The sequence below is a fragment of the Schistocerca piceifrons genome, chromosome 3 (genome assembly GCF_021461385.2).
Source record: "Schistocerca piceifrons isolate TAMUIC-IGC-003096 chromosome 3, iqSchPice1.1, whole genome shotgun sequence".
Classification (NCBI taxonomy): domain Eukaryota; kingdom Metazoa; phylum Arthropoda; class Insecta; order Orthoptera; family Acrididae; genus Schistocerca; species Schistocerca piceifrons.
The window spans coordinates 851,313,635-851,341,627 of record NC_060140.1 but is presented as its reverse complement, the minus strand read 5'-3'; the positions used below and the strand labels follow the sequence as shown (position 1 = coordinate 851,341,627).

Sequence of the window (27,993 nt, the reverse complement as noted above, 5' to 3'; positions counted from 1 at the left end):
ACACACAGACAGTCAGTGTTGCTACTGCCACTACGCGGCGCTGGCGGCGCCGCGGCGCCGGGGAGTGGCGGACGCTGGGGGCGTGGCCTGCTCGCTGCGTCCGCCAATGGCGGCGGCGCTCGCGGGCCGGGTGGGCGTGGCTCCGGGGCGCCACCCCGGGCGGCGTCGCCGCCGCCGCTGCCGCCGCCGCTCGCGCTGGACGCAGCCAGCGAGCGCCAGACGGCAGACGCCAGACGTCGCGACGCCGCTGCAGACATCATGGCGGGCCCGTTCCTGTCTCCGCTGCCTGGAGACCTCCTGTCCGAGTACATGTTCGGCCGCCGCAGGCAGGTGAGTGAGGGCCGCCACGGCCGACGCCTCAATACTCAGCTCAGCATAGAAAGTCACCTCTGACAGTCGCGAGTAACTTGTACAGCCTTTCTTCAGGAAAGATACCTTCTTTTGTCCATGTTTCCTTGAATGACAAATTAATTATGTTGTTACATAAGTTCGTAGCGTATTTTCATAACTTTCGTAGACATAACAGATACATACAACAGACACTTTAGTCATCAATAATATATTTTCCTTCATTGTTTACAAAAGTCTGTCGACGCTGGGGTAACTTCTCGATTCGGCGGCTTTAGAAATGTTGCGAGAACACGTCGAGCCATTTTGGGAGCACATTTTCATTTGGAAACCAAATTCCTTGGAAGTTGTTCGATGGAGAGCGGAAAAGGTGAAAATTTGAGGTCGCAGGGTCGGTTGAATAAGATGGGTGCGGAATGACTTCCCAACCCAACTCCTTGTACCGTGTTTTTCATCAGTCTAGCATACTGCGGGAGTAGCATCACTTCGCGCAGCCTTCCTAGTCCTCCTTGGACTGCGTCTGCATGGCGTCTCAGTTGCTATAAATGTAATGTTTGCAGTGATGGTTACACCTCGGGGCAGCAATTTGTTGTACACCACACCATCTCTATTCCAACAGATGCATAACATTATCTTTTGTGGAGGCACACCGGTCTTTGTACAGGGAGTTGCTGCAAGTTTTGGGCTCAACCATTCCTTTCTTCTCCTCATGTTAGCATAGACACCGTTTCTCGTCACCAGTAACAATATAGGAGTGAAAAGGCCGGTGTTTTTGACGATCCAATTGATGAAGAGCAACCAGAGATGTACATATGACCACCTGCTGATTTTGTGATTTTGGCTTAGCGTATGCGGTACCCACACATACAATTTTTCAATCTTCACCATTGCATGCAAATGTCTCACGATTGTGGAATGATGTCAATTCACCATGTTTGCCAGTTCTCGAGCATACTGGCTTGGAACATCCTGGATTAATTCTTTTAAAAGATCTACATCGAACCCCGGAAGTCTTCCTGAACGTGAAGAGTGACTACGTCAAAACGATCCTCCAAACGAGAAAACGAGAGAACCATTTTCTTGCCGCGCTCCGCCCAACGGCATTATCCTTACACAGGGCGCAAATGTTTCTGACTGCCTCCTCTACTGTCAACCCTTTACTGAACTCGAACAGAGGAATATGCCGGAAATGTTGTCGTTTCTCCTCTTGTCACACCATTGTCTAGCGTCGGCAGCTCCACTTATTATCTACAACTGACAAAATGACAATACGTAAACTCAAATAGGAACAGTGAACTACAAACAAGAAATGATAGTCGATAAATAAACCTACAGCAACCGGAATACCAACATGCAAAACAGAAGCGTTACGAACTTATGCACCAATCTAATATTGTGCAGCGGCTTGTGCAGTACCCAAGTTCTCGTTTTTCGCTCTTGGTAGACCATCATCATTGTCTTTCCATTTATTTTAGTTTTCAGCAAGTTTTATTGTTTCCAACTCCAACTAAAATTCGCAAGGCACATCACTATATCTGCTAGAGGCTGCTTTGAGTACCGCTGTCATTTTCGCTTTCCTGTTCCAATCGCGAAAAATCGGCGTGAAGAGTGACTGGTGGTAAGCCTATGTGAGACATGAAATCTCTCTAACTTTTACCTTCGTGGTGTTTTCGCGAGAGGCACGAACGGGTGTGCCTTCTTGGAGCCTGAGGTCTTGGAACTTTAACAGTGAACTGCTCTGTGATCCAGAAAGCTTTTCTTTTAGCGTCTGATACTGGAGCCGGCTGATCATCTCGCCACGCATTCGCGGTTGCTTATAGAATCTGTAAAGAAACGTGCTGCTCTTCTTTGGATCTTGACGAACAATATCAAAGTATCAGTCGAACGAGGATTCATGTCGCCGTCTGTCTGTCTTCTGCAGTTCAGCTGGTATTTCAACACAGTTGAGAGGACAGTTTATTGTGTTTTGACAGTGGGTAAACCACTGCCGCTAGCAACAAAATAAACTGTTTTGAAGCATCAGCTACACTGCAGAAAGGAGACAGCAACGTTAACAACAAAACGATCTGTTACTAAAAGAAAAGGAAGCCACTGATGACGGGATGTTGTAGCTTCAGCGAAGCAAGAACAGGTAAACAGAGGAAGACAAAAACTTGGAGGTTTTTTTTTTTTTTTTTCAAGTCGGAATCCCCACAACATATCTCACTGTTACAACTATTACCATTTTCGACGTTTGTCCCACACTCAGATAGCCAGTGCTAAAACAGAAAAATCACGATTACTATAGCTCAAAATATTAAGCAAAATTAATTAATAAATAAAACAAGATTATATATAGTATATACACTATTATATATATATAGTACGGAAGATAACAAAAACGTAAGAGTTTTGACGGTAGGAGGTGTAGTACTTCAGGACGAGTCGCCCAGTCGGTAGAGCATTTGCCCTCGAAAGGGAAAGGTCCTGGGTTTGAGTTCCCGGCTCGACAAACAGTTTTAATCTACCAAGAAATTCCAGCCCGGTAACAGCAGTACAAGTTGTTTGTGGTTCGGACGGAAAGTAAAATTGTTTTATAACTGTCTCTACTTTCACAGCTGCTCGTTGCAAAGGCGGCGGCTTGGCAAATAACAGTATTTAGGACCCTCACTGGCATTCAACTTGGTTTGAACAATACCGCTAAGTGCCGAAAAATGAAGCTGGAATTTGTTCTCATATTCGTGAACAGCCGTGGATAATAGTGTTAACAGGATTTCTGGCGGATTAGTAACATGCTTAGCGAGACCTGTAGTTCACCCAAAATCGACTCCTTAATCTGTCACAAACTACACTACACTGTGCTCTGGCACTCCTGTCATTAACGTCCGTAAGTATCCTTATGGGGTCCAAACTCTATAATTTCATCATCATGCATATTTAGCAAGTTGTTTTTAGAAGAAAATAATAGGCAAGTATTTTTAATTCTTCTCGACACAAAGTAAAGCGCCTTTAATCAAGAGCCCTTCGGTCATACGTTGTCCATCTACAAAAATCACACTGGAAAAGGAGAAACGTCTACACTAAAACCTGAAAATTATAATAAAAATGTTGCCGAATTCACTTGCAAGTGACGTAATATCCTTGTATGGTCACGACTTAGGGAACGGTGCCCTGGATGTGTCTAGAAGAAACAAAAAAGAAAAAGTTTGTATATTTTGTGTCAGTCACGTCTCTACATGGCGAGAACGAAGCTTTTTTCCAAAAATTAATGTGTACCTCCTCACGCTCTAGTGATTTTAAGAGTAAATCTGTCTCTTATCGCCTTGTACTGGAGTTTGATGGAGTCTGCTTAGCGCTTACTAAACGAACCAGTGATGAAATGTATGCCGCTCTACTTTAGATTTTAGCTGCCTCTTCCATCAGAGGGCCCCAGAATGACGAGAGAGACTCAAGAATACGTTGAATAACAAATTTTTAAGTTACCCATTTCCTGAATAAGCCACTTTTCCTTTGTATTCATCCACTTATATATGGGAATTTCTTTTAAAACCACTCTGGATGCATAGTGCTAGATGTTTTACATTTGCGAGTACTTGAAGTGATTAATTCTCGATCGCTGCAGTATGCCAGAGTTGTTTTGTAATTTATGTGAATTCGATACTCGGAGTTTTAGGTTTTCGTCCATTCAGAGGCGTCTTTCTACACACCACAGTGCAGTTGTCCACACTTTGGTGATAGAAGAATTATTACGGTGATATATAGAAGGACTGATTCAAAAAGTGGTTCCATGTGGGAAGCATTCGGTTATCTAAAATGATGTATAAATAACTTATTTCAATTTGTCATCAGCTACAAATGACGCTTCGAACCCTTCAAACCACTAGAAACGAATTCACTCGCGTAAGTAGCGTTATCTAGGCACCCAATATATCTGTTCACAACCATCCAAGTGCCGCATTGCATTGCATACCGTCACTCGCTACTCGACAAACATTTTTGTCACTACTCCAAAGACGACGTAGTTTTGTGCCATTCTAAACGACATCGCTTATTCGTCTTGTGATATGTGGCTTCGGGACAGCAGTATCGTCTTGAAAACTGAGCCTTGTCGCTTGCAATGAGATCTTCCTGCCAGTCACCAACATACCTGTTCAGTAAGGAAATTCGCAAGAAATCGAAGCCTCGTTTCTTTTTCTTTTTTCTGTTTTAAAAAAAAGAAAACCTTCTTCGGTGGGGTGGAGAAGGGGACGGGGGAAGTGTTCCAGACGTCAGCCATCATTATCTAGTTCTAGATCCTCAATTTTTATATGCGGTTTGACAATCTCATTGCTCCTCAAATTTTTCGTCTTTCGTTGTTTACTTCCAATCCATATTCTGTGCTCGTTGCGTTCAGTAGGTCTTGTTGTCATTCCTCAACTTCACAGGCGACAGTAAAGTCATCAGCAAATTTTAGCACTGATATCCTTGAACTCTTGAGTTTAGTCTTACATCCACACCCTTCTTTTATTGCCTTCTTCAGGTATATTACTGGTCCCTAAGTGCGTAATCTTTTTATGCACACTTTATGCATAGTTTAGTAACTTACTCGACGTATTCTGTCACCACGTTATTTTCTTTTGTGCGAAATATGAATAGCAAATTGTAAGTCTGAATGGCACTGAAAATCATCCAATAATTTGAATTATTATAACAATTTTAACAATGGTCGTTTATGTAGTTTTTGTGCGAATTTGACAGAAAGGTACTGACGCTTTGTGTATATCTTCCAGTAGAGGAAACAGTTAGTAAGAGTCCTTAAAAAACGATTTTTAAAGCAATAGCACAACATTGAAGTTATGTAGCACACAGTGTTTGTCCAATGTCAACTTATTTTTGGAAACTAGATACTCCTTACACCATACGCACGGCAATGCGGATCAAACCACGACACGCTACTTCTGCATATCTGGAGTGCTACAGCCAGCTGCAATTCATAAACTGCCCACCGCAGTTTATTTTACGTTACTGCTATTAATCAAATCACCAGCAAAGGCCGTCTGTGACATTTATATCCACATTTATACTGTTCTTGTTAATGTGTTGTGCATGACGGTGAGCAGTTCGTTCCAACAATTGTATACTTCTGCATCGTTCCTTTCACTTGATAAACGAAGGAAAAGTGACTGAAATTGAAGCAGGTAGTTCCTGTTAATTAGTGTGGGCACAGAATAAATTATTCATTGGTTCCTTTTAGCGATCCCTCCGACTCAGATGACAGAGTTGCTGAACAGTTCAAAGAAAACTTGAGTCTCATCACAAATAGATACCCCTCTCTTACAATAATGGTTGGTCGTGACTTCAATTTACCATCGATCTGTTGGAGAAAATATTCATTCAGAACTGGTGATAGGTGTAAATCATTGTCAGAAATTGTACTAAATGCTTTATCCGAAAATTATTTTCAGCAGTTAGTTCACGAGTCCACTCGAAGTGTAAATGATTGCTAAAACATACTTGACCCCTTAGCAACAAATAATCTGGAGCAAATAGGGACCATCAAGACGGATGCAGATATTAGACAGATTGTAGCTAGACTGGCCACCGCAACATCCAAATCCACTAAAAGTAATATAAAAATGTTTCTATTTAGAAAATCAGATAAAAACATGCTTGACGCCTTGCTAAGAGACAGCCTCCACTCCTTCCGAAGTAAATACATTTACATCTACACCTGCATCCACATGGACACTCCACAAATCACACCTAAGTGCCTGGCAGAAGGTTCATCGAACCGTCTTCACAATAGTCTCTGTTATTCAAATCTCGATCAGCGCGTGGAAAAAAGAACAACAATATCCTTATTGTATAACGATGATAGTTTCTCCCTATGTAGGTCGGCGTCAACAAAATGCTTTCGAGCTGGAGTAATTGAAATTTCGTGAAAAGATTCCGCCGCAGCGAATATCACCTTTGTTTTAGTGATACCCACCACAAATCCTATATCATTTCAGTGACACTCTCTTCCCTATTTCGCAATAATACAAAACGTGCTATCCTTCTTTAAACTTTCTCGACGTGCTGCGTCAGTCCTATCTGTCAAGGGTCCCACACCGCGTGGCGGTATTCTAAAACAGAACGGACAAGTGTACTGTAGGCAGTCTCCTTAATAGATCTGTTACATTTTCTAAGTGTCCTGCCAATAAAACGCAGTCTTTGCTTCGCCTCCCCCACAACATTTTCTATGTGTTCTTTCCAACTCAAGTTGTTCGCAGTTGTTATTTAGTTGAATTTACGACCTATAGATTTGACTAATTTATTGTGTAACCGAAGTTTAGCGGATTTCATTTAGCACTTATGTAGTTGACCTCACTATTGTCATTATTTAGGGTCAATTGCCAATTTTCGCACCATACAGATAGATATCTTTTCTAAATCGCTTTGCAATTTGTTTTGATCTTATGATGACTTTACTAGACGATAAAGCATCATCTGCAAACAACCTAATACGCCTGCTCAGATTGTCTTCTAAATCGTTTATACAGATAAGGAACAGGAGTGGGCATATATCACTGCCTTTGGGAATGCCAGAAATCACTTCTGTTTTACTCGATGACTTTCCGTCAGTTACTAAAAACTGTGACCTCTCTCAGATGAAATCATGACTCCAGTTATATAACTGAGACGATATTCCATAAGCAATCAGTATCACTACAAGCCGCCTGTGTGGTACAATGTCAAAAGCCTTCGGGAAATCCAGAAATACGGAATCAATTTGAAATCCCTTGTCAATAGCACTCAACACTTCGTGTGTATAAAGAGCTAGTTGTGTTTTACAAGGACGATGTATACTAAATCTAGTTGAGTGTGTGTCAGCAGATCGTTCTCTTCGAGATAATTCATAATGTTCGAACATAGTACATGCTCCAAAATCCTGCTACATAGTACGATGTAAGCGCAGACGAGATATGGCTTGAATTCAAAGAAATAGTATCGGTGACAGTAGAAAGATTTATATGAAATAAATTAATAAAAGACGTTGCTGATCGCTCACGTCAGAACACCGTTGCAGAAGCAACGAGAAAAGCATGGCAAATTTAAAAGAACACAAAATCTCTAAAATTGGCGATGCTTTACTGGAAGTCGAATCTTAGTTTCGATTTCAGTGCGAGATGCTTTTAACAACTTTCACAATAAAGCGCTGTCTCGAAATCTGACAGAACCTCCAATGAGATTCTTATATTTTGTATTCCTGCCTTCCTCAGTTGCGTGTAATATTACGGTATCTTGACAATTTTTACTTTATGGACGTCTGACTACAACTGAATGAAACACAATTTTCGTGCCATACGCGTTTCGCCTTTATTTTCTGCAAGGCATCTTCAGTGACCTGGAATAAGTACATATTTTTGCTATTTTGTTTACATTTTGGTCAATGTACCTACAGGTTATAAACAGTTCTGGAGGTTGGTTTTTGCTACTATGTAGTAATATTTTGAACTGTACTTACAGGTTTCGTGGACGATTTTCTACATATTACGCTCCTGTTGCATTTTTAGTGTTATTCCTCTTCTTATAAATGCCAATTTGCGGTTTTTTTCCACATTTCACAGCACTAGGAACTGAACACTTGTTTCGATGCATTGTTTTGTTTTGTGTTGCCGACTGTCAGATGATTCGATCCTTGGCACTAACATCTGACATTTGGCCACACAGACCAAAACATCAAAGCAAGTGTTCAGTTCCTTGCGTAAAAAAACCGTAAATTGGCATTTATAAGAAGAGGAACAACACCAAAAATGCAGCAGGCGCGTAATATGTAGAAAATCATCCACGCAACCTGTAAGTACAGTTCAAAATATTTCTACATAATAGCAAAAACCAGCCATCAGAACTGTTTATACCCTGTAGGTACATTGACCAAAATGTAAACTCAATAGCGAAAATATGTACATATTCCAGGCCACTGAAGATGCCTTGCAGAAAATAAAGGCGAAACGCGTATGGCACGAAAATTGTGTTTCATTCAGTTGTAGTCTGACGGTCCATAAAGTAAACATTATCAATTTACAGTAAGATTCTCATCGTATGTAAAGTAAACCAGCAGTGACACACAATCAGTACCTTAACCAGGCGATAATATTACCGGTGACATCGCCACGAAAGCGGAGTTGTTAAACACAGTTTTCAGAAATTCCTTCACCAAAGAAGACGAAATAAATGGTTCAAATGGCTCTGAGCACTATGGGACTTAACTTCTGAGGTCATCAGTCCCCTAGACGCAGAACTACTTAAACCTAGCTAACCTAAGGACATCACACACATCCATGTGCGAGGCAGGATTCGAACCTGCGACCGTAGCAGCTGTGCGGTTCCGGACTGAAGTGCCTAGATCCGTTCGGCCACCGCGACCGGCGAAGACGACATAAATATTCCAGAATTCGAATCGAGAACGACTGCCTACATGAGTAACTTAGAAGTAGATACCCCCCGTGTAGCGAAGCAGCTTAAATCACTTAATAAAGACAAGTCTTCAGGTCCAGACTGTATACCAGTTAGGTTCCTGTCAGAGCATGCTGATGCAATAGCCCCATACTTAGCAATCACATACCACCGTTCGATCGTCAAAAATCCGTACCTAAAGAAAGGAAAAAGGAGTAATCAGCTGAATATCAGACCCATATCACGAATGTCGAATTGCAGTAAGATTCTGGAACATATATTGTGTTCGAATATTATGAATTACCTCGAAGGTAACGGCCTACTGACAAATAGCCAGCACGAATTTGGAAAATATCGTTCTTGTGAAACACAACTAGCTGTTTATTCTCACGAAATAATGGGCGCTATCGACAGGAGATTGATTCCATATTTCTGGATTTCCAGAAAACTTTTGAGACCGGCCCTCGCAAGCGACTTCCAGTGAAACTTCGTGGCTATGGAGAATCGCCTCATATATGCTCCTGGGACTGTGATTTCGTGTCAGAAAGGTCACAATTCACAGTAATCGATGAAAAACCGTCGAGTAAAACAGAAGCGGTATCCGATATTCTCCAAGGAAGAATTGTAGGTCCTCCGCAGTTCTTAAGCTATAAAAATGATTTAAGAGATAACCGTGAGCAGTCCTCTTATATTGCCTGCGTCGGTAACCGTCTTGTAAAGTCACCAGTGGATCAAAATATGTCGGAAAATGACTTAGACACGATATCTGAATGATGTGAAAAGTGGCAATTGTGTCTGAAAACGGATACGTATGAGGTCATCAACATGAAAACAAAAAGAAATGCAGAGGTTTAAAATACCGCTTTAGTTGTAAATTACTTTATTTTCACACCACCGGTTACAACAAACCCATCTTCAGGTGTTGTAGCTGCGCTGTGGTCCCCGAGCGCCGCGTGTACCAGGCTCGGAGTGCTGCCTATGAGCACATAACAGGGAGTGAATTTACAACTGAAGCGGTATTTTCAACCTCTGCTACAACGCTCAGTTGCGGATGTTCTGCCAACAAAATTTTTTGTAAAAAGAAATGCGGCAAATTTAGATTACACGATAAATCACACAAATCTAAAGGCAGTCAATTCAAGTAAATAGCTAGGAACTACAATTACAAACAAATTAAATTGGAACGCTTACATAGGAAATGTTATGGGGAAGGCAAACCAAAGACTACGGTTTGTTGGTAGAACATTTAGAGAGATGCAACAGGTCAACTATAGAGATTGCCTACACAAAGCTTGTACGTCCCGTGCTAGAATTCTGCTGTGCTGTATGGGACCCTAACGAAAAAGGACTGACGGAGCAGATTGAGAAAGTTCGAAGATGGGCAGCTCGTTTTGCATTAGAGAAAAATAGGGGAGAGAATGTCATGAATATGATAAGAGAGTTGGATTGACAATCATTGAAACAAAAGCGTTTTTCCTTGCGGTGAGATCTTTTCACGAAATTTCAGTCATCAACTTTCTTTTCTGAATGTGAAAATATTTTATTGTCACCAGTGTACATAGGGAGAAATGATCTTCATAATACAATAAAAGAAATCAGAACTCGTACGGAAATATCTGGGTGTTTGTTTTTCCCCCTTGCTGTTAGAGAGTGGAGCGGTAGAGAAATACTCTGAAGGTGGTGCGAACAACCCTCTGCCAGGCACTTAAATGTTAACTGCAGAGTAGTTACGTAGATGTAGAAGTATACGTGCCGTAATCTATCAAATCGCGTTATCACGATGCCCACACTAGACATTCGCTGGTGGTAGCTGGATTTCCGCAGAGTCTTTCTCGAATACTGCTTATCTAAATTCACCCAACAGGATTTCTCCAGAACATTGTCGGCTTTCTTCCAAGGATTCCCTCTTAAGTTTCCCGAGCATCACTGTTTTACAGTAGTATGGACTACCGTCTTAATACGATGTTAGCAGCCTGTCTCTTAATTACATCGATATTTGTTGTGTTGCCTACATGATAATGACTCCGAATGCTAGAATACCATTCTAGAATTTGTTGCATTTGTGTGTTGTATGTCATTTCCCCTTACAGATGCACATAATTTTCCCAGAATCTTTGCAATAAATCTGAGTCTTCCGTTCGTCTTTTCTATTACAGCTATATGTGTTCATTCTACTTCATATCACTTCTAATGTTTTTTGCCAGTAAACCCTTACACGACTAAGTATGATAAAGTAGTAGATGCGCTTAGTACGGTAGAGGGGTTTTTGTAAGCGACTTTCTATGATCGACTTCTGAGTTCTAGACTAGTGATTAGGTTCGTTTGCCGTTTCTATCGTATACACTGCACAATGACATCGCTATCCTGAGAAGTGGAGACACGTACCTATTGCAGTAACTCTGATGCAACGCCAGAGTTTGGGATTTGCTGCTAACATGTTCTGTCAGACAACTCTCAGTTCTTTAAGGTGACTCATTTTGCTGAAAACCAGGCCTGTGACGTTTACGAATGTCGCCTGAAATTATTCAGTATTTCTCGGAATAACTTTTATAATTTTTAGGTCTGATTCAACATACACACACACACACACACACACACACAAAAGACAAAGGATAGTACACGTATGCATAACTTCCTCCCTTTTTCAGTTACACAATAGCTCGCACTATGAAAGATATGTACCTAAAGATTGGAAAGTTGCTGAGGCCACACCAACACACAAACATTAAAATAAAAGTCATCGGCAAAATAAACGTCGTTTTACGGTGGGAGTTTTGAGCATATTTTGTGTTCGAGCATTGTGAGAGACCTCGAAATTATCAACTACTGTTTCATAATTCGTCGGGTTCAGAACGATAGGTATGTATTGGATCTCATCTTTATTCCATATTGCTGGATTTACAGAAAAATGGTTCAAAATGGTTCAAATGGCTCTGAGCACTATGGGACTTAACATCTGACGTCATCAGTCACCTAGAACTTAGAACTACTTAAACCTAACTAACCTAAAGACACCACACACATCAATGCCCAAGGCAGGATTCGAACCTGCGACCATAGCAGTCGCGCGGTTCCAGACTGACGCGCCTAGAACCGAGGGCCACTCCGGCCGGCGGTTTTACAGAAAACTTTGGAGCCAATTTCTCATAAGCGACTTGTAATAAAAATACGTGCTTATATAACATCGTCTCATCTATCCAGCTGGATACCTGATTTACTGTCAGAAGGGTCACAGTCCGAAGTAATCGACTGGAACGCACCTTGTGAAACCGAAGCTTTATCTGACGTTCCCCAAGGATGTCTGACAGGTCCGTTCCTATTCTTTATATGTAAAAACGGTTTAGAAAACAATCTGAGCAATATTCGTAGACTGTTTGCAGTTAATGGCAACATTTTCTTTTAGTAAAGTCAACAGAATATCGAAACGAATTACAAAATATTTTAGCCAATATACCAGTGCGACGGCAAAGTGGCTGATGATCCTTATCGATGAAAACCTCTGTGGCCTGCACATGAGTACTAAGATCATTATGCTGAGTTGCTGTTACATAGCAAATGATTTTTTTTTAATTTGTCGAGTAAACTACATATGTATGATTAGAGTTAGGAAAAAATTAAAATGGAATGGAAAGCCAAACAAAACTTTCGTTTTATTGGCAGAACACTCGGAAGGTTCAGGAAACCCTCAAAAGAAACTACACTACTCCTGTCTCGTCTTGTAGAATATTGCTCCGCAGTGTCGCATGCGTACCAAATAGGACTGCTAGAAGCCATCGGATATACAAAGAAGGATGGTTCGTTTAGTGCTGTCACGAAATATGGGTGAGAGGGTGAACGAAATGGAATGGCAATAATTAGAAGAAAGGCATCACATCTTTGCGTCAAATTTCAATCAATAACTTTCTCCTTCGAATGTGAAAATATTTAGTTGCCTTTCCCAGGTAAACAGGGAAGAATGACCAGCGTGATAAAATGTAAGTGAGAGCGCGCACTGAAAGCATTAGGCGTTGATCTTTCCGCTGTTCGAGAACAGAACGATGGACAGATTTATGCTTTGCCCTGCGAGCCATGCAACTGTTTCAGCCTTACCTATCAATTCGTCGCTGTAGATACAATCCAGTACATCTCGAACATTGTGACTGAAATATATTACAGTTCCACCTTACATAAACAATGTGCGTCCTCGTATATGCGAGAGCAGACCCTGTACCAGTTCTGCAGGCAGCTCCTGTGAGACGCATAAGGAGAATTCATGGTCCTTAGGAACAGTCATCAACCAGCACAACAATTTTAAAGTGCTTCAGGTGGCTATCTGGAATACTGATTTTCATCAAACCACCAATGTGATGGGAGAGTACGCTTGTATACAAGCAAACGGAACACATCTTAAACGTTTGATGTTTCTTTTCAGATGAGCCCGCAGCACACATTAGATCAGTGCTGAACACTTATTTTATTAGCTCGTTATTAACAAACGACAAACCTCTTTTCGGAAATCTGCCATTTTCAAGTGATTCCGCTGTATACAATACACAGTTTCCTTGCACAAAATTACAAAAATATAAGCTTGAAGGATTACGTCTATTTTGGCTGATATTAACGATTTACGTATCACAATGAAGTGTCTTGGAGTGTCTGCTGAGATTGTTTCTCAGTTTTCGTGCTGTTGAATTTTGTCCGAACTCTATGTATGGTGTGCACTTTCTTATTTGCACTTAATGTACGTTTGACAGCACGATCCACTTACGTTCCGCGAATATGAATTGCAAAGTGATTGTAAATATGCTCGTATGTGTGTCACTGGAGTGGACTGTGCAGTCAGACGAACAAGTACAAACAAACAAAAATGCGCAACATACATAGGGTTCTGACAAACTTCAACAGCACAGAAATAGAGAAACTATCTCAAAAAAGACTCCAAGAGACGGTATTGTGACACACAAAACGTAAACATCTACCGAAACAGACGCAAGCCATCAAACTCTTATTTTTACAGTTTTACACAAGAAAAGTGTATGTTATATACTTCAGGATTACTTGAAAATGGCAAACTGCCGAAACGAGACCCGTCAGACGTAAACAACGACCTAGTAAAATCAGTGTGCAGCAGAAACCGGAAAAATAATTTGTTAAGAGCGTCTAACATGAGAGTTTTTCAGAACGTTCTTTAATAACACAAAATGAAGGGTTATGGGACACACATTCTTGCGAACTCTTTTTCCACATCTGCTTTTACGTCTGCATCTACACTTTCGCTCTGCAGACCACTGTGAAATGCATGGCAGAGGGGATTTCCTGCTGCACTGCGTATTAGGTTTCTTTCCCGTTCCGTTCCCATACGGAGTGATGGAAGGACGATTTCTTAAACGCCTCTATGTGCGATACAATTGGTCTGCCCTTCCTCTATGCGGCCACCACGCGAGCCACACGTAGGAAGCTGTCCAAAGATTGTTCACTAAATACTGGTTTTCGAAATGTCTTAAGGGGGGTAGGACGTCAAACGGGCCGACTTGCAGCAGGAGAGGCACCACAGGACATTTTAATTTCCACTCTCTATACTTTTACAAGTAAATTCATAAAACTTCAGGGTTCACACTCGTAGCAGCGGAAGTTCAAAAACATAACAAAATAATTTTTTTACGTTTGAAATTTCATCATTTTTTCACTTACTATTGGCTCCATTTCTTACTATAGGTACACTTTTCTTCATAAGTAAGAGAGACTGTTCGATGAATTTTGCACAACATGCAAACCATACTTACAGGTGTCCGAAACTCTAGAATCTATTTAATTTATGAAAAATGAATGAGCTGTTACGTTTTAAACTTCATGTTTAGGAAAAAATCAGATTTTGTAGTTAATTATCTCAATTTTTACTACAGTTTTTAATAGATTTGGAAAATTCTAGAGTTTCATACACCTGTAAGTATGGTTTGTATGCCACTTCCACTGGTATGAGTGTGAAACCTGAATCCTTCCTGGTCATGCTGACAAAGTTTTATGAATTTATTTGTAAAAGTATAGACAGTAGAAAATAAAATGTCCTGTGGTGCCTTTCCTGCTCCAAGTCGGCCCGTTTGGCGTCCTACCCGCCTTAAGTGGGTGGAATTAAATTTTCACTGTGCGGCCGAGTGTGCGCTGACGTGAAACTTCGTGGTAGATTAAAACTGCGTACCGGACCGAGGCTGGAAAACAGGAGCTTTACGTATCGCGGGAATGTGCTTGTGCCAGCGAAAGTCAAAGATCCCGAGTTCGAGTCTCGGTATAACATACAGTTTTATATCTTAATGAAATTTTCACTCTACAGCGGAGTGTGCACTGATATGAAACTTCCTGGCAGATTAAAACTGTGTGTCGGACCGAGACTCGAACTCGGGACCTTTGCCTTTCGCGGGCAAGTGCTCTACCAACTGAGCTACCCAAGTACGACTCACGCCCCGTCCTCACAGCTTTACTTCTGCCAGTACCTTGTCTCCTACCTTCCAAACTGTACAGAAGCTCTCCTGCGAACCTTGCAGAACTAGCACTCCTGAAAGAAAGGATATTGCGGAGACATGGCTTAGCCACAGCCTGGGAGATGTTTCTAGAATGAAATTTTCGCTCTACAGCGGAGTGTGCGCTGATATGAAACTTCCTGGCAGATTAAAACTGTGTGCCGGACCGAGACTCGAACTCGGGACCTTTGCCTTTCGCGGGCAAGTGCTCTATCGCGAAAGGCAAAGGTCCCGAGTTCGAGTCTCGGTCCGGCACACAGTTTTAATCTGCCAGGAAGTTTCAGTTTTAATCTTCCCAGGCAGTTTCCTAAGTGGGCTTTCACAGGTTGGGATCTGCCAGTTGAAGGTCTTCAGGTATCCGTTGCGCTTTGCCGTACGTCAAACAAAGTTGAGTCCGTATGCGCTGCCCTACTTTATTTGCATTCAGTATTCCCTGTTTGTTCTACTTGCTATGGATGACGCAGGTGGCCTCTTTCTAAGTGAAGAATTCACTCGGAAACTTTGTGAAAGCACTTCCGATACGCCCTGCATACTCTCGGCCGCAGCACAGAGCGTATTCTGGGGACCGCCCGGAAACTTGCGGCCACATTATGATGTACGCCAACAACCGTGCAAGCAGCCAGCGTAATTTTTTTCCGAAACGGTTGAAAATCTCGCAAGAGAAAGCAAAGAGGATTGGGGTTTAGCGTTCCGTCAACGTCGACATCATTAGGGACGGAGCACAAGTTCGGATTGTTTCAGGGATGGGGAAGAAAATCGGCCGTTCCCCTTCAAAGGAATCATCCCGTTCATAAGGAAAATCACGAAAAAGCTAAATCTGGATAGTTGGTCGAAAATCTCACAATAAGATCATCGGCATGCAGTCTGCTGTCCAGGGCGAGTCGCCTAAGAACAACATTCCTTTTACTGCCTTGACTTTAAAAAAAAAAAGTTCTTACGTGGTTAATACCGTTACGTTGTATTACCTTAGGTACTGGAGGAAGTACTTTTTTACGATAGAACACTGTACTTTTTTAAAGGCATTCGACAGTCAATAAAAGACGAGTGCAGTGATGTAAGTTTTGTTGAGTTTGTCGTTATTACTTCTCGCAAAAGTGCTCCAGCAGTATGCTGCAATTAAGACGCAAGGAGTTCGGAATCAGCTATTGCTGTGTAAGCACAGCTAAACCGGCGAATCCTAAAAGATGGTTATAGGACCATTATTTTTCATAACCTAGTGGATGAAGTCCGAAGTTGCATGAGGCTTCTCGCGGGCGGTACTGTTGAGTACAGGGAAGCGGCGACGTTAGAAAATTGTAGTGAGGCGCAGTAACACTTGCACAGGATCGACGCTTGGTGTTGCGATTGTCAGTTGACCCTCAACATAAAGAAAACTAACGCATTGCGAATATATAGGCAGGGAGAGGCCTTAAATGAGCGCACAACAATCACTGGCATCAGTCACGCACAGAGTGTCCCATAAATGTTGCGACCAACTTCAAAGGCTTGTAGAGGGAGTCTCGAAGAATAAATAGAGCATAGGAACCCCTGTCCAGGAGAATCATCCAACGACCAACGACGCTACAGGGTGTCAGAGTTATAGGCACCTGCGCCTGCCGCTAGGCCACCCTTTCAGCAACAAATGTGACTCTGTACGGTGACTGACCGTAGGGGGAACGTCTTGCAGTGTTGTTTGTTACTCAGTGATCGCAACTAATTGCCACGATCGCCAGTGGAGAAGATGGAGCTACCTGATGCGTAGAAAGACCTTGTCTCCTATGAATGTGATGCTCTGTTGTCTCTGTGGATGACAATTTTTGACAAATCTGCAGTTTAATTTTCTCCTGGAACCCTCTAAATTGGCCAGTGATTTTTGGCACAAAGGAGAAAAATAAACTGCGGACGGAAACCTGTGTCTGAAACCATCGTCGACCGAGGCAACATATCGTCGCATTCATAGGAGACAAGGCCCATGTATGAAGCAGCTAGCTCCATCTTCTCCACTGACGACTGTGACAATCAGTCGCCGTCAGCATACAAAGTCACGTTTGACCGCTTCTTTCACTGCTTTGTCCGAGGCAAATCGACGGCCCCTTAATGTGTGTTTGAGTGGACCAAACAAGTGATAGAAGGGACAAGATCGGGACTATATGGAAGCTGATCTAGTATTCCAAATTTGAGTTTCTGGAGCGTTTCAGCAGTGTGGGCAGCAGTACGCGGACGGGCATTGTCGTGCAACAACACAACTTTTGACAGCAATCCTCGGCGTTTCTTTGCTTCGAATTGCAGGCTTTAGCCTGGCAGTAAGCATCTCACTGTAGCTTAAACTGTTTATTGTTGTGCCAGAACTGGACCTTGTGCGTCTCAAAAAACCGTAAGCATTAGTTTTCCTGCGGACGGTTGGGCGAATCTGGATGTTTCCATTCCATACTCTGTTGTTTACTCTCCGGCTCGTAATGATGGATCCATGTTTCGTCAACAGTAATGATCCTGTCTAAGAAGTTGTCCCCTTCGTTACCATAGCGATCTACATGTGTATTGCAGATGACCAAGCGCGTTTGTTTATGCAACTGTGTGAGTTGTTTTGGGACCCATCTTGCATAAACTTTATAAAACCCATGCCTGTTGGGGATGACTTCGTAGACAGAACCGTGGCTAATATGCACACGATGTGCCACTTCTTCAATAGTTAATCGTCTGTCTAAGATAATCATTTCACGTGAACGCTCAATGGTTTCTTCATTTGTAGCAGTAAATGGTCATCCGGCTCCATCGTGCGTAACAGTTGTGCGACCATTTCTGCATTTTCAATCCATTCGTATACACTCCGTTGTGGCAAAACACTGTTCCCGTACTGTACCGAAAATCTTCGATGAATTTCTGCCCATGATACGCCTTCCGACCACAAAAAACGGATCACTGAACGTTGTTCTTATTTAGTGCAAATAGACAGCGGAGCAGCCATGATTAACAGCACGGCATCAATAACGAAACTAACCTAGCAATTTCAAAATTACAAAGATATAACAACAAATAAAGAAAGCATGCGTCATCAACGTAAAACTACAGAACTAACAAAATTAAACAAAACTATAACTAAATTGCGGATAATAATTGACTTGCCCTCGTATATGAGTTGAAAAGATCGCTGGAACCATGTAGTTTGATTCGTTAGGAGAGGGTCATAGTACATCACGGTGTGGTTTACTGTTAACATACACAGAGGATATGTTGCCTGCGGAGGTAACAAATATTTTTCATCCTCCTACGTTTATCTCAATATCTATGAATTTAAAATCAGAGACATTCGAGCTCACATGGAGGCTTACCAATAGTAGGTCAACATAAGGTGGCTTGCGGTGTATAGATGTAGATGCAGAAGTAGATACAGATGTAGACTTAGAGGCGGGTGTCTCATGCCAGACCGCGTAGCTGTATGCAGCGGGGATATCTGACGCGTCTACACCACGATAGCGTACTCAGGTCGACTTGGGCTCAATTTCAGCACGTTTCAGAGAGTCGTTTGCGAAAAGTTTCAACACCAACATTAACAAGTGTCTGTCGCTGTATTCACCTATCCAACAGCTTTCGAATTCCGTTAAAACGTATACCGTTCAATGAGAAAAATGAAGTTGCATCAGAGTCTCAGTCACAGCAAGAGTTACGAGTGTATAACCTTTTAATAAAACTACGTACCTCTCTGTGTTCCGATAGATGCGAGAAGTCTCGTTTCGATATCTGAAACCTTTAGTGATATTAATGGGGCGTTATGTCTTGCGTGATTCCCCCTATACATTTAATCCACGTAACTTTATCTCCTGAGTTATTACAGTAAACAAGGGTTTTTACGATGGGAATCCATACCTTTTTACCTTTAGTCCAGTACCGATCAGAAGTGAATCGTAGGACTTGATGCTTGATAAGTATATCGGTGGGGCCTTCCGCATAATAGAAGCGAGAAGTGCGGTAAACGTGGTGGACGAGACATTCTAGCTGGTAACCTGTGTTTACATTGAAAAGCAGGTGGAACTGCGATTCTGCCCCATAGTGGGTTAATGACTTAGTCCTATCCTCGCGGCGTTTCTCGAAAATATGTCACTTGTCACTATATTCAGACTTCCACAGGCTTTCAAACTCTGTTAAAAAGGGTGCAGTTCAGTTTCTAGCAAAAAAACTTTAATGGCTTCATTGTTTCCGTAAATATATTACAAGCGTTAGCTGTACCACAAAAAAAAGCTTTTTTTATGCACTACTGTTTGTCGAAGACCGTGTTGCGATTTATTTAATAGTTTCGCAAATGTTTGTAGTTAAAGAGCTAGAGCATTCATCCTGCATTATGAAAAACTTGAGAATACGTCCAGTAATTCTAGAAACTTGCAAAATTGTTTATGTTTTTCTTACTTGTTTGTACATGTCTGTATCCACTGAAAAAAATGGTTCAAATGGCTCTGAGCACTATGGGACTTATCTTCTGAGGTCATCAGTCCCCTAGAACTTAGAACTACTTAAACATAAATAACCTAAGGACATCACATACATCCATGCCCGAGGCAGGATTCGAACCTGCGACAGTAGCGGTCGCGCGGTTCCAGACTGTAGCGCCTAGAACCACTCGGCGTATCCACTGAAGTTATGAAAATCAAACCTTACTTAAGTTTTGCAAAATATGGAAGAGTGACAGCAACATCGTCGTATTGTCCTTCTTGCGAAACTGCGACAAAATTCAGAACGACAGAGAACATTCACTATGTATGTTGAATGTCAGATGACAACAAGCATGAATAATAGTGGATCACTTTTTTCTTTGTTTACAACATTTTTCCAGTTAGTGTGAAAACATATAAACTGTCTTGTTAAACCGTGAAAATTATTTCATGAAGTGCGATATGTTGTCACGCGTATGAAACTAGCAGGTTTTTACATCGCTAGGCCACCCCATTTAAGCGAGAACTTCCGTAGTCCCATTCACATGAAACTGAGTGAAATTAGAGCGTTTCACTGCAGTGTCTTATTTATCGTATACACTAACGTAACATTTTTCAGTGAATGTAGTTCCTGTGGTTTCATTGAAGTTTTACGAACGTTACCATAGCACTTTTGCACCTAAAACGAGCCTGTCTTCTCCTGGCGATCCTCTCTACGTTCTCTCTTAGTGCTACCTGATAAGATCCCCGGAAAACGAACAATAAACAAGAATGATTTGATCGAATTGTTTCTAAGTTACTTCTTTTGTGGTTTCATAATCCAGCTGGTGCGCGAGATGTATGACATTCCATAAATCCTTACATACTTCGACAAGAGCGTAATAACTCAAAAACAAATAAGCCAGGTGCTGACAGATGTAAATATTACTGAACGATTAGTTTAATAAATCATGCTTGCCAAATGCTGACAAGAATAATTTGCAGAAGTACGGTAAGACAGATTGAAGCTGAATTCAGAGAAGACTTGCTTGGCTTGCGGAGAAATGTAGGAGGCAATATTGACCCTATAGCTTATCTTAAAAGGTAGACAGAAGAAACACAAACGTAGGTTTATATCACTTGCAGATTTAGATAAATCTTTTGAAAATATATAGTGATTTGTACAAGACTTGACGTCCTCTCGTAACAATTTTTGCTGAATGTTTTTATTATCTAGGTGTAAAACTCACGGCTTCACCGTAGTATATTTCCTTTTTTTCCGTCCCTTCTCTTCCAAATGCGCACAAAATGCAATTGTGCTATAGGCGATTGCAGCGCATAACAAATTGTTGTTGTCCGTCATGTTGAACTCACGAAAAATATGTTAACATTGTAATACCCCTTTTTAGCGCCACGTCAAAGATCTTCGTCAAAAAAAATTGAGGAATATTTGATCATATTTCTCTGTCAAAGAAATATGATAGTGTAATACTGGCCTTAAAGTGGTAGCAGTCATGTAAAATTGTTTGAAGGTACTAAAGATAACAAAAAAACTCCGTCCGAACAGGTCTTGGAAGACCCAACGGCACCGATCGGCCGCCGTGTCATCCTCAGCCCATTTCGATGCAGCAGCCACAGAAAGAACAGTCGGCAGCAGCCGACGAAGCTGGGCAGTTTAATACGGTGTACGCTTTGGCAGCCACCAGGTCGTGTTCATATCGATGGAATCGTTTCCATATCGGTGCACTGCACAGTGTTACATCCACGTCTACGCACATTCTTTCCAAGTCACGCAAAAGGAGCGAGGGAAAACCGACCATCTGTATGCCTCCGTACAAACCTTAATTTCTCAGATCTTGTCTTCGCGGCTCTTACACGAAATGTAAATTGGCAGCACGAGAATCGTCCTTGAGTCAGTCGTAAATACCGGTTCTCTAAATTTTCTCAGTATTGTTTTTCGAAAACAACGTCGCCTTTCGTCCAGGAATACCCATTTGAGTTCACGGGGCATCTCGATAATACTCACGTGGTAATCAAACCTACAGCTGACAAGTGTAGCAATCCGCCTCTGAAATGCTTCGATGTCTCCTTTAATCAGACTTTACGGAAATTCCAAACACTCGTACAGTACTCAAGAATGGGTCGCACAATGTTCTATTCGTGGTCTCCCTCATATTTCAGCTACTGTTCCCTTGAATTCTCCCAATAAAGCGAACTCGACTACCGACGTTAGTTCGCGTTTAATTTCATATCGCTTTGCAACGTTGCATATTTAATTCACGTGACTGTGTCCAGCAGCACACAACCAACACTGAAATCGAACTTAAAGGGTTATTTTTTTTACAGTCACCTGCATTATGTTACGGTTTTCTGTATTTAGAGCTAACTGTCATTCATCGCCCCAGGTAGAAACTCTATCCAAGTCACCCTGTATCCTCCTACAGCCGCTCAAAGACGACCTTCCCGTACACCGCAGCATCATCAGTAAACAAAAGCAGATTGCTGCTCGCCCTGTGTCAGGTCATTTATATATACAGAGAGCAACAGCGGCTCTGCCACACTTCCCTGGGGCAATACTGACGATACCCTCGTCACTAATGAAAACTCGCCGTCCAGGACAACGTAATGTCTTCTACTGTTGAAGAAGTCTTCGGGCCACTCAGATATCTGGGAACCTGTTCCGTATGCCGGGACCTTCGTTAACAGTCTGCAGAGGGCACCGTGTCGAATGCCACCCGGATGTCTTCGGCGCCAGCAAGCAGCTCATAGAAAGAGTACGAATCTATGTGATGCGTACCAAAGTGCAAAAAATAAAATTAAATAGAATTATTGCTGACACGTATCAAAGTGAAAAAATAAAATTAAGTATAATTAAGCTGCATTTAGTATCATATCCTTTTGAGGTGAGGTTTACTTCTGACAGTAAAAACGATGATGGAACCATAAAACTGAATAAATATATTTCTTCTATAGGAAGGGTTTCACGCCGCATAAATGTGTTTATTTTCGGTAAAAAAACTATAACAATATATCATATGGCAGTTTTTCAGAAACAGGACATTCAGTCAACCAGTGGTAGTACAATAAAGAATACATACATAAATGCTCCAGCTTCAATTAGGCTTCATACCCATAGTGAGAAATTCACAATTGAGAGAGTATTCAGTGAAGGAGATTGTGCACTTCAGTAACTGTTGTCAGCAGGCCTGAAGTAGTTTTCGTATCATTAAACAGGGAAAGTTAAGAACGAATTCGTTTGCATTGAACACATCTGTAGCCACGTCGTTTTGCTGAAGTCATCGAAGTCATCCTCTAACGAGGATAAACTTGAAGAACAGCGAATGAAACGTCATAGATTCAGTTTGAAGGTAGAGCTGATAATAAGTTACAGTAGCACTAAAGTAATGTGTAACCGACTCATCGAAAATAAATAATACAAAACAACAGCGCTGTAATAGAACGAACTGAGTTTTCATATTTGCGGCAACTGAAGTCATTATCCGGATGGACAAGACAAGAAATGTAAACAAGGGTAAATATGGCCTGGAGTGGTTTTGGTATGCTAAACAGGGCTATCAAAACTAAGTGTCCTGTGTATTTCAAAGGCGAAGTATACATTTACTTTGTATTATCAGATTTCACGTACATCAGTGAGACGGGGAAAATCATTAAAAAAAACTGGGATTGCCCAGCGCGCAAACAAAGGGATGCACAAAAAAAATGGTTCAAATGGCTCTAAGCACTATGGGACTTAACTGCTGTGGTCATCAGTCCCCTAGAACTTAGAACTACTTAAACCTAACTAACCTAAGGACATCACACACATCCATGCCCGAGGCAGGATTCGAACCTGCGACCGCAGCGGTCACGCGGTTCCACACTGTAGCGCCTAGAACCGCACGGCCACTCCGGCCGGCAAGGGATGCACAGTGGGGATTATTGGTACCAGACAGGAAAACAAACAAACGTGTCAGGGAACAGGCTAGAGTTGGAAGCGTAGCAATGATATCAATGAAAATAAAATGGAGTTGGGCAAGGGATGCAGTCAGCCGAATGCAAAATAGAGGGACCGTGAAAGTTCTACGCTGGGTTCCAAAAGATAGGAAAAGTCCGAGATGGCAACCTAATGCATTATGATACATGCAAGATTAACTTAGAAAAGTGTAGAGGAGGCCTGTATCCTGTGATACATGTGGAATTGTTGATTATGATGTTGATGTTACATAACATCTTACCTAGGCACCATTTTCGATAAAGAATTGATGAATGAGTGTACGTTTCTTACAACAAAGATCTCAAGATTCGATAGCACTACCTCAAGAATGAATTAATGGAAATATTAGTGCTCAGTTGCGGAAGAATAACACTACAGAGATGCCACACATCTTTTTTTTCTCGGTAGACTAATGCTGATGGCAGGATGGAAACAGCGTATCAAGCCATATCCTCCACCGAGATCTCTGTGTAAAGCAGAGGTATATTTTCTTCAAAGCACGCAGAAAGATAGTCCACGTGTGGCAAAGTTAACAAAAATAAGCGTAATTAGATTCTGACTGGCGAGTAAGGGATGCTGTTTGTACTCAAATCGCTCCGATATTGAATTAGGAGATGTAATAAACGAGGTCCTCGTGTGGTCATCCAGTTCGGAGCGTGTAATTTGATTAATCTGATTAGCATTTTTCTTTCTTTTATACCTACATTTGTGTAGTGACACAATAGTAAAAAGAAAAAAAAATACTCGGCGTTGGACGTTTCTTTTACGTACCCCAATCTGAAGGCTTCCCACGCGAATCAGATTTACTTTATTTTTTTGTTTGGAAGTTTAAGTTGTTCTCTCTTTGTGGTACACTTCTGTCACTCATTTATCAAGTAAAAGTGATGAATAACATTTAGAGATAAAAGGACTCTTTGAATATGCAATGTGGAATCGTACAAATGTAATAGTCGAAATAATTTTGTGATTTCACACAGTTTATCTCAATTCTGTTTGTTTAAAAGTACCCAAGATACGGACAATCTGCAGTAATTGAAAGCAAGCGCTTTAAATGTGTGTTATTTCGTGTGTTGTCACTGATTTACGGTAATTTCATTATTGCCTCGGCTGAATAACCGCACGTGATCGGCTATGTCTTAATGCACACATCCGGCACATTTGATCGCGTCGTTTAATAACCGACAGCCACGCCTTAGAAAGACTTGCGAAAGGTTACTAATGTCGTTAAAGTTCTTATTTTTGCTTAATAAATTTGTATCGGCGCCGCAAAATGAATTTTTTTCTGCATTTAATGAAGATCATGCGCACATTGCTTCAAGACTCTCGCCTCTAGCAAGTGGACTTCTTATAAAATAAAAGTACGTATCACTCTCTCTCTCTCTCTCTCTCTCTCTCTCTCTCTCTCTCTCTCTGTGTGTGTGTGTGTGTGTGTGTGTGTGTGTGTGTGTGTGTGTGTGTGTGTGTGTTATAATATAGTTCTGGAGAGCTTCGCGGTTTATGAATCTACCTTGTCATCCCGCACACATATGACTACAAGACGGAACAAATACTGTACTGGGACAAGGTTGGTTGGTTGGTTGACGTGGGGGAAGGGACCAAACAGGGAAGTCATCGGTTCCATTTGGTTAGGGAAGGATGGGGAAGAAAGTCGGCCATGCTCTGTCAAAGAAACCATCCCTACATTTTCCTGAAGTGATTTAGGGATAGCGCCGAAAATTTAAATCAGGATGGCCGGATACGGGTTTGAACCGTCGTCCTCCCTAACGCAAGTCTATTGGGGTAATGTGCTCACAGTAGCCTTGGGGCAGGGGAGACGAACTGATGATTGTGACATGTAAGATAATAATACAAAACAACGGAAGTCTGTATCACAATCAGAATTTTCCGTGTCACCAGAATGGTTGTTACTGGCGTATGAGCGCACGATTAAATCAGTAGATGGAACAGAGCTGAATAGAAAGCTTTAGAATGACAAAATGTGCAAGAAATTATTTTTAATGTCTTTCTGTTATGAAAATGTGAGATAAATGAATATCCGGATATTGTTGCGGAAATGTATGTCGTTGTAGCCGCGCAAATCGTAAAAACATCTTCTGAGATCTAAGACTGGAGAACGGATCGCCTAGTGGTGTTCATTGCTTTTGCAGAATGTTTTAAAGACACTCATAAGACAATAACAAACTATCGTTAGGTAAAAAATACTGTGTATCAAAGGGGAGGATAAACTTTCAGACTTCATTTATTTATGTATTTATTTCACCTGACAATGTTACTTCCTTCAGGAGCTTACATGTAAGCAGACATCCTTAGTGGGTCAACATTCCAATACATGTATTGTAAAGGGAGTTAATAATAATAATAATAATGACAATAATTATAATTATCATTATTAGTCCATTTTTCCCTGTCGTAATTCAAAACTAGTAATCCACACTCAGTGTAAACATTCCGCTAAGGATACAGTCGAAGCCTAGTTTTGAAGCCTGTTTAGATTATCTAATACACTCCTGACCATTTTCACTTTTCCGTTTATTGCTTTTCCAGGTTCTGCCGTTGCTATCTTCAACTGCTCAAATTCAAAAACTTGTGGCTACGTCTTTAATCTGTACTAATGTCGTTTGATATATTGTTCATGCATCATGTTAGTCACGTTATAAATGCTTTTTATATTTTTCTCTTAAGTAATCTATTAAGGCCTTTCAGTATTTGTTGCACTTCATCTGTACTTGAAGTAAGTAGTAAAAACAGTCAGCAAAAAGAATGTGATTCGAACATGTAACATGGAAACACCTTCATGCTCCGTTTTCTAGACTTTCTGCAAAGCATAGTAGTTGAAGTTCCTTTCGTATTACTTTTCGTCCAACTTTTGTCAATTGTATTGAAAAACCATGGCATTTCGGTGACTTAATGTTGTGCAAAATTTGAATGGCTTAACACATCTCATCCGAAATGTCATTGTCTTCATTATTAACTATTTCTGCATCTGACTTATCTCTTGAAACATGCGAGTATAAACAAGTAAAGAAATTTTGGATTACAACTTTCCCTGTGTTGTTAGTTACTGTGCCGCCTACCGCCTGAGATTATATAATGTGGTGTCTACCCAACATATATTTCTGATTTGACTTATTCATGCTCTAATTCTTTTGCTCTGTTTCTCGTATCACGTTTCCATTGTAACTCCTCACATTCTGATGCTTGCATTACCGTATAGTTTTGTTCGGTTCAGCATATCTTGCCATATTCCTATTATTGTTTACTAGAAATTCTCGCGTCTTCTTTGAAAGATATGTTGTTCTATCTGGATATTCATATCTCTTCCTTTTTTCGTATGTGCGGCATCTTTTGCTATTGGTGTAAATACCTTTGTTGAATAATTGTCTCTTGGTCAAGACCCGTCTAATCTTTGTTTACCAAGACAAAAAACTTGTTGCGTAATTACGTATGGGAATCTTTGATATCGTTAAACAAATTCTCGTAACTTACATTCCTGAATTCGTGCGTGATTAATTATGTGTCTTTCCAGCTTTGTATCCATTTATATACTCCGCATCTGACATGCTTCGAGTAACCACTCTCACCATTGCTAGTTTAAAAACAGTCGTTATACATTCGTTATTTTTTCGGATATTTCGTAACATGAAAACAAAAATGTACTGATTTATTTAGCCGTAATACGAGAATTTTAAAGTGAAATAAACAGCGAGGTATTCTGCAATAGAGAATTAGTATTCACTGCAAATGTGAGTACAAATGATTATGAAGATAATCAAAGGATGCTAAAATCATCTTTGTAGCCCACAAATGTCAACGAATCATTATTGGAGGGTAATATGTCATTTGGAAACAGTGAGTGAATCAATTTTAGTAGCAGAAATAAGTTTTTAATTTGTGACATATTTTAAAGAAATGAAATGAATACAGTTAAGTACAATAAAAAGATTGTATCTGTTTCATAATAAACGTGTATTAGCTAGATGAAAATGACACAGAATAATTTAATTCAGTTCAACGTAATTTTAGTTTATCACGAAAAATGTAAGGTGCGGTATTTGGGCAACAAAATAACTAACGATCGCCGAATTAGTGACGATGTAAATGCAGACCGGCAACAGTAAGAAAAACATTGCTGAGAAAGAAGAATGTATTAAAATATAATAGAGATTTAAGTATCAGGAAGTCTTTTTGAAGATAATTCCCTCTAAAGTTGCTTGGTGCGGAACTGACACGTAGGTGATGGGAAGTTCAGATACCAAGAGAAGATTTTGAAATATGATGCTGCACAAGAATGCTAAAGATTAGGTGAGTGACTAAATACAGAATGCGGAGGTTTTGGATGCAACTGGGAAAAAAGAAATTCGTCTTATAATTTGACTAA

General features: G+C 41.0%; 1 protein-coding gene across 1 annotated transcript in view; it reads left to right on the top strand.

Moving 5' to 3' along the window:
• The first annotated feature begins 243 nt into the window (after positions 1-243).
• The window catches only part of LOC124789118 (dorsal root ganglia homeobox protein-like), a 125,332-nt gene continuing 97,582 nt past the window's right edge, over positions 244-27,993 (top strand). Inside the window, exon 1 of the mRNA XM_047256407.1 lies at positions 244-330. Within this exon, the coding sequence (XP_047112363.1) occupies positions 259-330 (72 nt within the window). The 5' untranslated portion in view covers positions 244-258. The remainder of the gene's footprint in view (positions 331-27,993) is intronic.